Below are 10984 nucleotides of genomic sequence, written 5' to 3'. Positions count from 1 at the left end.
CTTTGTTGATGCTCTGTAGGCGCAGTCTCGTCTGAGCGAGGCGTCTCAGCGCCTGGACCTGCTGAGGGACTCTCTGGACCATCGTCTGGCGGAGCTGCCAGAGGACCACCCCAAGGCCAGTGTCATCAAGGAGGAGCTCGTCCAGGCCTCCTCCCCGATCTTCAGCTCTCGCCATGGCGCCCCTTACCACCACAACCAGTACAGCACGCTCAACAAGCCCTCACCTCTCACTGGTAATTATCACGAAACCCAAGACCATGTCGAGCGAGCTCACGCCACGAGAGTAAAGCATGTAAGACGTGGGTGTTGACATGCTCACAGTGTTAGCATGTCAACACCTGTTAACTGTTTACCCTGGTAAACTAAATCAGGTGGGACGATGAGGTTTTCTCTCTAAATGAAGAGAACATTTAAAATGACTAAAGAGACTTTTTCAACAACAAAAGAAAAATGAATTTGTCCACTTTTACCTGGTTTCAAAATCATGGATTGCTGTGTAAATGTTCTGGTTATAATATAATATAATATAATATAATATGGGTAATGCTACACAGTGGTACTACAAAGACATGTATTTGGTATTGACAACACAACTAGTAAACTGTAGGGACAAAACTCTGCAGTAGTAAACGCAGCTCATTTGAACCTCAAAGGATCGCTACAGTGCAAAGGAACATTTAGCATTTGGTCTTTTTTTGTGGCAATGTGGTTATCCTGTGTTGAAAAGAAAAACACACATTTACCCCCTTTGATCGGTTTTATACATCTTTCACACGCATCTCTGAACAGTAGAAGAAGAGCCATTGTGCGTGTACAAAGACATTCAGTTCCCTGAAGGCAATGCATTCATGTGGCAAAAAGTATGGAGGGGAAAAAGTTTTTTCTGTCTTTAATTTACACAAATGTATTCATTTGGCCTCTGGGTGTTTTTTTGCCTTTCGTCGGTTGTACCTGAATGGTCCCCCTCTGTCTCCAGGTACCTTACAGGTGCAGGTGCTGGGCTGCGTGGGGTTGTTGGAGGTGGTCCCAGGTCGCAATAAAGGGATAGTTGTCATGCTGCCCTGCTACAGCCCCGGAGACACCCGGTCCTTCATGAGAGGCAGCAAGGGACTCTACGGCCGGAGCGGCTCGGTCAGCGGGAAGACACCCAGCAAGACAGACGAGCTCTCGTGTAAGTGGATGTATGACTGTGTGTGTGGGTTTTATTTTTTTCTTAATCACAAATAATGTCAAACAAACTGTTGGCACAATATAGCAAATCTATAATAAATTACGGACAAGGTCACTTTAGGTTGGGGAGGTTAGGTACTGTGGGTCAGTGCTCACACATAATGGCGCAGCAACATCAGCAAATTGAGCAGAATTGCTTCAACAGCCTGAGCTGACCATTTACAGCCAGCTTTTTGTCCTGCACTTTCCCCAAGGAAATTAATGACGATCATTAATCAATACTTTGCATCGTGAGCATACGGTAGCTATCATGTTGTTTTTTTAGTGCTCAGGGCTAAAGTGCCAGGTTCTGAATAGGAATGTAACGTGCTGCCTGTGTGTGCGCAGCTGAGGTGAGCGCTGTGCTGAAGCTGGATAACAGTGTGGTGGGCCAGACGCCCTGGAAGACTGTGGGAGAGCAGGCTTGGGATCTGACCTTCACTGTGGAGCTGGAAAGGGTCAGTACACACAAACACACACCCATAATCGCATTGAGTGCATTTAATCATCCATTTAGTAAAACTGCCGCTGCTGTTGTCACCGTTGGGTGCCTTGTGTGTTTGTGTATGTTTCAGTCGAGGGAGATGGAGATTGCAGTCTACTGGAAGGACTACCGCTCGTTGTGTGCTCTGAAGTACCTGAAGCTGGAGGAGTTCCTAGACAACCAGAAACACAGCGTTCAGCTGGAGCTGGAGCCTCAGGGCCTGCTGCTGGCTGAGGTACACAAACACACACATACATTCACTCACTCACTCACTCCTTGACAAAAACTGGAACAAAGAAATGTGGAACGGGGACAGCGGGGACACAAAGGTGGATGGACAAAGATATTCAAATATGGCCATCTACACACACACACACACACACACACACACACACACACACACACACACACACACACACACACACACACACACACACACACACACACACACACACAGCTGTCACATGCACCTGTGCTGAAAAACACTGCAGTGCTTTGATATACTTGAAAGGTTCAATCGACTGAGTGATGTCTGAAAGTAAAATGTGGATGTGTAGTTTCCATGTTTCACGTGTGTGTGTGTGTGTGTGTGTGTGTGATGTGTGATGTACAGGTGACCTTCTTCAACCCGGTCATTGATAGAGTTCCTCGTCTCCGGAGGCAGAAGAAGATATTTTCTAAGCAACATGGTGAGGAAACAGAAGAATATGCTGAATTTGGGAATAATAACTCTATTTTTTTGTGCAGTTCACATAATCGTCCTTTTGAAATGAACGAACAGCAGTTGTACTGAAACTTTATCCTATTGAGAGAATGAACATAACCAAAAGAAGAGAAACTCTTTTGTTCCTCAGGGCATATTTTCTTTTAGACCACAGCACCATCTAGTGGTGAAGGAATCATCTTGTTTCTTCATGATGATGACAACTTTATTTATGAAGCAGAAACAAAGAGGATAGGAAGCCCTTCGCTGAAATGAGATGTAGAGCAGAGATATTAAAAACCGCAGGAAGGAGAAATTACTAGAAACAATTCATCCAAAACCTAGACAATTTAAAGGACTATTTGCTTTCTTTATGGAGGTCAATGAGGTTTTGGAATATGATTTAATTTCATGTGTATCCCTGACTATTGGGAAGTCCCTTGGGAATTGTTTTACCTTTTTAAGATTTCTAGTAACTGAAAAGCAATCAAGGAAGAAAAATCAGTTTCATTGAATCTTATTGCCATATTGTATTCACATCCAAGGAATTCAAACTGTATTACTGAAAAGACAGAAATATATAATCTATTTTACAATATAACATCAAAATAATCTCGATAATATATGTTTTGAACAGGGAATGGGCAAAAACTCACAAAATGATGTACAGAGATAAAAGTCAAAAAGATGTTCATGTTCAGAGAGTGATGTTAAAATGTTTTGGTGAAAGAAAGATTGGCAACGAGTCCAGGAAAATAAATAGTCAAAGTAATCTGAGCGATCTACACAGTTCGCCTGAACCTCCTTAGAGAAAGTGTCATGATCTTCCCGGCCAGACATCACTGATGACATCACTGACTGCTGTGTGTCTGTTCACGTGTTTCCAGGCAAGGCGTTCCTTCGAGCTCGTCAGATGAACGTGGACATCGGGACGTGGGTGAGGCTGCTTCGAAACGCCATTCCCACTGTCAACAACTCAGGAACCTACAGTCCCAACGCACACAGCCTAACACTCAACGCCGGGTGAGACACTCATAGACACACACAATCACACACACACACACACCTGCGTTTGATAGCCATCATCAAACGCAGCATTCCTCAAACCTTTTTCCTTCTGTTTCCTGGAAAAGTACAAAGCATGTGATGCTTTCTCTGACCCTCATCTAACTACCCTCTTGTGCTTGTCCCTTTCCATTTTTGTCGGTGTGCATCGCCGTGTTGGTCTGTTTGCGTCTGTGTGAATTCTTTTTTCAGGGAGGTCTCGGTGGAGAAGTTGAGTTTGGACAGCGACTCTCCGATAAGAGGCGATTACAAGAAAGACGCGGACGGACACACCCCGGTGAGACAGACTGAGGGAGAGGAAGCCCGGGAGAGTGTGTGTGGGGTTGTGTGTGGGGTTGTGTGTGTGGTCAATTTAATCAGTAAATAGTGTAATAATACATAATCTAATTACAATTTAGGTGAAGTTGGGACTTTTATTTTGAAACTGGCAAGATGTGTTGATCTAAAGTAATTTAAGAAAATTGTTCAGATGAGTTTGAAGAAATCATTAGATGCTCTCCAAAAAAGAGCTGTTCCATAATGCTGCGTTCATGTCAGAGTTATTATAAGTTAATTAGTGCTCATGCCCACATCTGTGTTGCGAATGCAACTTGGAATTTCCAACTTGGCGCTCATCAGTACATAAGTGGCTCAGAACACAGCATGGACGCCTGGCGGCAGTTGAAGACGGTCGTGTGATGAAAGTAAGCCCGCGTAGTGTCTTCAACCCTCACACGACCAGTTGGCAACGACGCGGCTCTCTTTCGGGAAGGCCTGCGAGTCGTCCCAGACAGACAGAAAGGGAACCCTGCTCCCCGAAAGGCTGCTTGTGTGTCTCGTCCGTCATGAAACCACCATCGTGTCTCTTGACTTCCATTATCTGTCTTTTTCCTTCGTGTCCCTTCCCTCGCATGGCCCTCCTCAGGACCGACTGCCCGTCATCGAGCCCTTCTCCCCCCCAGACCTCACCCCCGAGTGCCCTGTCCGAACCCCATCTGTTGGCAGGTACACACATGCAACATAAGCAATGTATCTTTGTGCGTTTATTTTTTGTATCTTATCCACATTATATGTATATATTTTACTATAATCACTGTCACACTGCCCGTTTAGTCTGCTATTGTGTGTTTATATTCTTCTTTGTATGCTATTCTTGTCTGTATAAGTTGTTTTCACTTTGCACATTTTGATATGTCATGTACTCTGAGCTGTTTATGACTTTTAATCTTGTTCTCGGTACTTTGGTATTTACTCTAAATGTTCCTGCTCACTGTGTGTCCGTCTCTCCAGTAGACAGAGGAAAGGTCCTCTGTCCCTCCAGGACTTCCGGCTGATTGCTGTGTTGGGCAGGGGACACTTTGGGAAGGTACAGTTTGACAAATGGCTTGTTTAAAAAAATATATAGATATTTGTATTAATGAACTTTTTAACTTGGAATACAAAACGTTACCGGTTTACCACACAGATCAGTAACAACACAAGGAAGAAATAAAGAAGGGAGTTCTTTTAATTGAATGAGCACACATCTATGCACTTGATGAACAAGGAGCAGAACGGGCTCGTTTTGAGCCGTTACTGCATTAAGGGATTTGATCATACCGTCACAACCAGTAAACTGTCTTGACAATTTGCAAAAAGCCTTTTTGGATGCTTTTTATTGCAACTCCTCATGAATTTGTATATCTAGAAACCCGTAGTTCACTTTATACGGGTCGTGCACATTTTGAAACTGAGTTGTTGCTGCATGCGTTTGTCTCCAGGTGTTGTTGTCAGAGTACAAGAAGACGGGCACGATGTATGCCATCAAAGCGCTGAAGAAAGGAGATATTGTTGCTCGGGATGAGGTGGAAAGGTGTGTGTTGTTTTTTTAACTCTGTGTTTGTGATTGGTTGCTGTTTTTTTTGTAATGCCGGAAACTCTTGAATCTCAATAATTACAGTTCTTCTGAGGGATGAGTGTGCATGTCTCATCAACCCAAAATAAAAACTCTTATTTTTCTCTCCAATCTTTCTGCGCTCCTCCCCACAATCCTTCATTTTTCTCTCCATTTTATTTTGCCTCTGCATCCTCCTTCCTCCTGCAGTTTAATGTGCGAGAAGCGCATCTTTGAGGTCGTGAACCTGTCGCACCATCCCTTCCTGGTCAACCTGTTTGCGTGCTTCCAGACTCCGGAGCACGTGTGTTTTGTTATGGAGTACACAGCTGGAGGCGACCTGATGATGCACATCCACACAGACGTCTTCACCGAGCCGCGAGCCGTGTACGTAACATGTGTGTTTGAGAAAATGCTACATGGAGCCTTGATGACTGTGATAAGTGGGTCTGTAAACACACTTTGTATATCCTGTAATGCCTCGATAGCTTGTGAATTTCTTTACATCTCAAAGTACACAAAGAGTTTTTAACCAAAGAAAAATTTTAAAGGGCATTTGATACTAAAATGATTTTAAGTTTGCATTATATGCACTTAATTTGTCGATATGAGACCTTTTGTATTTACAATACATTTTGTCCCCTTTTTTTAACTTTTGAATCATATTAGAGAGAGAGATCTTTTTGTGGCCAGTGTAAACGTGACGAACGATCAGAGACCAAAATCTGTGTCAATGTACATGTGGGCATGCAAGTGTTGTTATATAAGACTTAAACCGTGTATTGTATTGAAGTGCATTCCCTTTCATTGCAGGTTAGTAATAATGTTGCTTTGGTTTGACTTTAGGTTTTATGCGGCCTGCGTAGTTCTTGGACTTCAGTTCCTCCACGACCACAAGATTGTGTACAGGTAAGTGCAGCCCGCACAAACCGGTTTCCTCACCTATCCATTAAAGTCTGTTCAGCCTGATGGAGAAGCTTGCTAAGAATGCTCAGCTACATATTTAATGTTCTTTCTCTTTCAGAGACCTCAAGCTCGACAACCTGCTGCTAGACACCGACGGTTATGTGAAGATCGCTGACTTTGGATTGTGTAAAGAAGGTGGAGATGATGTTTCTGACAGAAGGGCTCATTTAAAAAAAAAATGTTTTAAATAATGATAATAATTCTAAAAGCCACAAACTGTTTCATGTTTCTGCCTCGTGTCTGTAGGAATGGGCTTTGGGGACCGGACCAGTACCTTCTGTGGGACTCCAGAGTTCTTGGCCCCAGAGGTCCTAACGGATACATCCTACACCCGGGCAGTAGACTGGTGGGGGCTCGGGGTCCTCATCTACGAAATGTTGGTGGGAGAGGTGAGATCAAGTACACACTCGCATACACAACGTTCTGACACTCTATGTGGTGACAGCGGAAGGAAGCTTTGTCTGAGTTAAAATTACAAACTGGTTAGTTTTCGGGGTTTAGAATTAATTTGGTATCACGTTACCGCAGTGTCTCTCGTTCAGATCTGACATGGGGAACTTTTATCATTGTCATACCACTGTCTCCATGTGTTTTTTCCTGTTACTGTAAACGTGTTATCCTTAACTTATTGCCTAGTGGCTCGCCGACCATTTTCTGATTCACCATGAAAATAAATTGATTTAAAACGGTAATTTGTTTTGAACTTTTAATGTAAATAAGGTGCCAAAGAGCCTAAAAGAAAGAGCAGGATTCCCCAAAACCTCCGCCTGGTTTTATGAATCATTCCAACATTTAAGTAACTGGAGGGTTAATGGTTTTTAAACCTTTTTTAGATGTAACCAAACCATTTACACCTAAAATGCACTTGCAGCTGTTAGTAAATACAGTAGAATATCTGATTGTGTCAATCATGTGCCAAGTTAAGTCAGTTAATGAATATAAATAATTTCAAAGAAGAAAGAGTATTCATTATATCTGATAATATTATTCATGTTAATATTTATTAAGTGGCCTCCTGTCATTTTGCAAAAGTGGCCTCTGGGCAAAGCAGGTTGAGTATCCCTGCTGGAAATACCATATATATCATACTCAACACTAGGCAAGAGTAAAAGTACATTGATGAATGAACAAGTAGATACGACCTGAAAATCTGTAAATATAAGAATTAATCTTATTGCAAAGTGCACTGAATTTCTTCAGTCATAGTTTATTTATATTCCTACTCCTTTTTGCAAAGAGATCTGGATGTTAACAATCAATAACAACATGTTGACTCTGGTGTGTTTGTTTGTTTGTTAGTCTCCATTCCCAGGAGATGATGAAGAGGAGGTGTTTGACAGCATTGTGAATGATGAAGTCCGCTATCCACGCTTCCTGTCCACAGAGGCCATCGGCATCATGAGGAGGGTAAGAATACTCGCACATGAATACCCAAAGACACAATGTCACCTCCTCTTGCTAAATTCATCACCCATGAACACTGCGTACACACGAAACATTTATTATTATTAATTATCAACGCGTGTGTGTGTTTTCATGAGCAGCTGTTGAGGAGGAACCCAGAGAGAAGACTGGGATCTGGTGAAAAGGATGCAGAAGAAGTGAAAAAGCAGCCATTTTTCAGAGTAAGTACACTGTTTTGTGCTTTTTTTTAAATACATATACGGGTGGGGAGGAGTATGTGTAGTGTGGATGAGGTGAAAGACGGTGTTTACTAAGCTTTACTTCTCATTATTTATCCGTCTCCTCCAGAACGTGGACTGGGAGGCGTTGCTGCAAAGGAAGGCGCCCCCTCCCTTCGTCCCCTCCATTGTCGGCAAGGAAGACGTCAGCAACTTCGACGAGGAGTTCACCACCGAAGCGGCGGCGCTCACGCCGCCACGTGAGCCCCGCGTGCTCTCCCGCAAAGACCAGGACAGCTTCCGGGACTTTGACTACGTCTCTGACCTCTGCTAGTGGGCCGGGGGCTCACGGACCCGAGAGGAACGTTCCGCTTTTGAAAGGCCTCGCGGCGGTTTTCATCGATGGTCTCAACCGAATGTCCGCTGACTGAGTGTCTGCCGTCGATTTTACACTGTGAATGAATGCAGAGAAGCCGGAGGCAGTCGGTCTCTGGGGTGTGTGTGTTTGTGTGTCTGCTAGGTTTTAAAGATGGAGGACTGAGAAAATAAAAGCACGGACAGATAGCCGACGGGGTGAAATGTTGGACAAACAAAGGCGCCCCCCCATTCATTGTACAACACACCAGTGACTTGTGTATCTTTACAAACATTAGCCTTTAAAATGCCTCCTCCCATCGTCTTATGTGTCGGTGTAATCATGAGCAGCTGTGAGGAGGAGATGTTAAATGTTTAGTTTTTATGAGGGGGGTGGGGGTTGTTTCAAGGCCACTCGTACTAATGCCTTACATTTGTATTTGATCCAGAGAAAAGAATTTTGTTTTCATCGTGTGGCCCTTTGTATACAGCAGCAGGACGATGCAGGAAAACCAGAGGATCGGCTCGTGAGAGTGGAAACGGTGACGTCACATTTAAAGTGAATTTGTACTCTCACCTTTTCCAGCAGCCTGTGTTGATTATGACCACTGTCAGTCATGCTGACTGTTGCCAGGCGAATTAATAGTTACCTATGGGGTAAAAAAAAAAACACTTTCTTACTTATCTTTGGACCTCTACCAACTACTTTTTAAAAATGTGCGCTGCTCGGATTTTAATTTGTGCCACAAGCGTTACAAAAGCGATTTGTAAAGGAGTCATATTTTATGACGGTCGCTTCCTCGGTGCATTATTCGATACCCACCACGGACGTTTGAATTGGATATCTGGACGTTACACACAGTTTGATATAAAACAGGTGTAGCCAACACAGAATCACAACTATCAGCATAAAAGCTACGTGGCAAGCAAGTTACGGTATTTCACTCTTTTTATAATTGGGGGGGGGAAAACAAAAACACTAAAGAATTGCTGTACGAGTAACATTACGATGTCTGTTTGAAACGTGTTCATCCAGTTGTCGTCGTGCTTGGAACGTTTTGTGAACATTAAGTAATTTCCCTCCAAGATCATTTTTTATCTGACTTTAAACCCAACAAACACTGTCTCCAACGGTTGTTTTAGTGTCTGTTTTAAGGACTTAAGCCACCAACAGTTTCCATCACAGAGATGAATTCATCTTTGTTTCTGCCGAAACAGATCGATATCGTAGTTATTTTGGAGCCACAAACGCAGCTTGCTGCAGTGAGGGCAACTTTAGATCCAAGTTCTGTTGGCAATACATTTCTAAATGGACAATATCATTTGAAACCGGGTGCTCCATAAACTTCTGTCCCACTTTACCATCTGTGAGTAGAGGAGAGGTTTGTCGTCAAGCTGTTTGTATGATGGTGTGGATTTTACTTATCTTGTGTATGACAATACAAAACCCTGTGAGGAGATGACTTATTTTATAAAGAAAACCTGGAGTGAATATTCTGTCTGTTGTCAAGTGTTTGGGAGCGTTCATTCAAACCAAAGAAACGGATTTCGGATACCAGAAAGGGAAGTCCAAAAAAAATGGTCTGCAATAATTCAACATTGTGATGATTTCGTTCTTATCTTTTTTTTAATTGTGTGGAATAACAATCAAGAGAACGCCATAAACCGTGTATGACGGCACATAATACAACATAAAGCATCTTAAAAATCTATAAAGGACATCAGGTGCAAATTCCCAAAAGTACCAGCATCTTTGTAAAGGTCTTATTAAACGATCACAGCCTAGTTCTGTCCACGTTGAACTTCCTTAACGTTATTAAGCCTTTGCGACCCGAGCATTGGTGTTAGCATGTTCTGTCAATGATAGTGTACAGGTGTGTGTGTACACTTTGTATGGTTATGTCATTCATAATTACAGGACACGGAGGAAGGAGAGTCTCATTTTATTTTAGTTGAAAGGTATAAAAAAAAAAAAAATTGTGAAAAAAACAAGAGACCCTCTGTATATATCCCTTTTATAAATGTCTGCTCCCACCAGCAAAAGACATATTTCTGAGAAAACGTTTCTAAAACTTCTCAGGGGAGGAAAAATTATAAAATGACGCTCTACTGTGAGAATATTAAAAGATGATATTCACATGTGTGACATGCACAATACCAGGACCCCGAAACTGAAGCAGCTAAATGGAATTCAGCCTTTTATTTGATTATTTACATCTGTGCTTTGTCAAAATGTCTTCAGCACAGGTCTATAATATATAACAGAGAGGCAGCAAATTGTCACATTTTAGAGGCTGGAACCAGAGCGTTTTTGGCTAATTAATCATCAATTGATTAATTTTTCATCAATGATTGTCATTGTTTCAGCTTTATTGGACACCCATTTACTTTCCCATGGTGCAATGCATCATATCAAAGTACTCTCCTGAGGTCAACAAACAAACTCAACTCAAGGTTTACTTACTCGCATTATCCTGGAGCTTTCAACCGAAACGCATGCTCTTCTTCAGCAAATGGGATTGGCTCAGTTGCCACTAAACCGGCAATGTTTACACTTCACATGATTTTAAGTTTTGTCATCTGCAATCCATGAAAACTGAGCCTACCACATCTGCTCTTAATCTCATGATGAGGAAGACCATGTGATGTAGTTTGAAAGCCCCAGAACAAGCAAGTAGGTGGACCTTGAGTTGGCTATAGATAGATGGATATATGCTGTATTGGGGGGG

General features: G+C 42.5%; 1 protein-coding gene across 1 annotated transcript in view; it reads left to right on the top strand.

The window, feature by feature from the left end:
- Positions 1-9708, top strand: part of pkn1a (protein kinase N1a) — a gene marked incomplete at its 5' end in the record, with an annotated part of 17541 nt that extends 7833 nt beyond the window's left edge. The window contains 17 exons of the mRNA XM_079219097.1: positions 20-233; positions 977-1171; positions 1558-1667; positions 1785-1928; positions 2307-2382; positions 3284-3419; positions 3654-3738; positions 4366-4445; positions 4734-4806; positions 5201-5292; positions 5524-5700; positions 6160-6222; positions 6338-6414; positions 6526-6668; positions 7579-7686; positions 7824-7904; positions 8032-9708. Coding sequence (XP_079075223.1) covers positions 20-233; positions 977-1171; positions 1558-1667; positions 1785-1928; positions 2307-2382; positions 3284-3419; positions 3654-3738; positions 4366-4445; positions 4734-4806; positions 5201-5292; positions 5524-5700; positions 6160-6222; positions 6338-6414; positions 6526-6668; positions 7579-7686; positions 7824-7904; positions 8032-8235 — 2058 coding nt within the window. The 3' untranslated portion in view covers positions 8236-9708. The remainder of the gene's footprint in view (positions 1-19; positions 234-976; positions 1172-1557; positions 1668-1784; positions 1929-2306; positions 2383-3283; positions 3420-3653; positions 3739-4365; positions 4446-4733; positions 4807-5200; positions 5293-5523; positions 5701-6159; positions 6223-6337; positions 6415-6525; positions 6669-7578; positions 7687-7823; positions 7905-8031) is intronic.
- Between the last annotated feature and the right edge of the window lie 1276 nt (positions 9709-10984).

This window comes from Taurulus bubalis (assembly GCF_910589615.1).
Source record: "Taurulus bubalis genome assembly, chromosome: 6".
Lineage (NCBI taxonomy): Eukaryota > Metazoa > Chordata > Actinopteri > Perciformes > Cottidae > Taurulus > Taurulus bubalis.
This window is presented reverse-complemented; position numbering and strand designations above follow the sequence as displayed.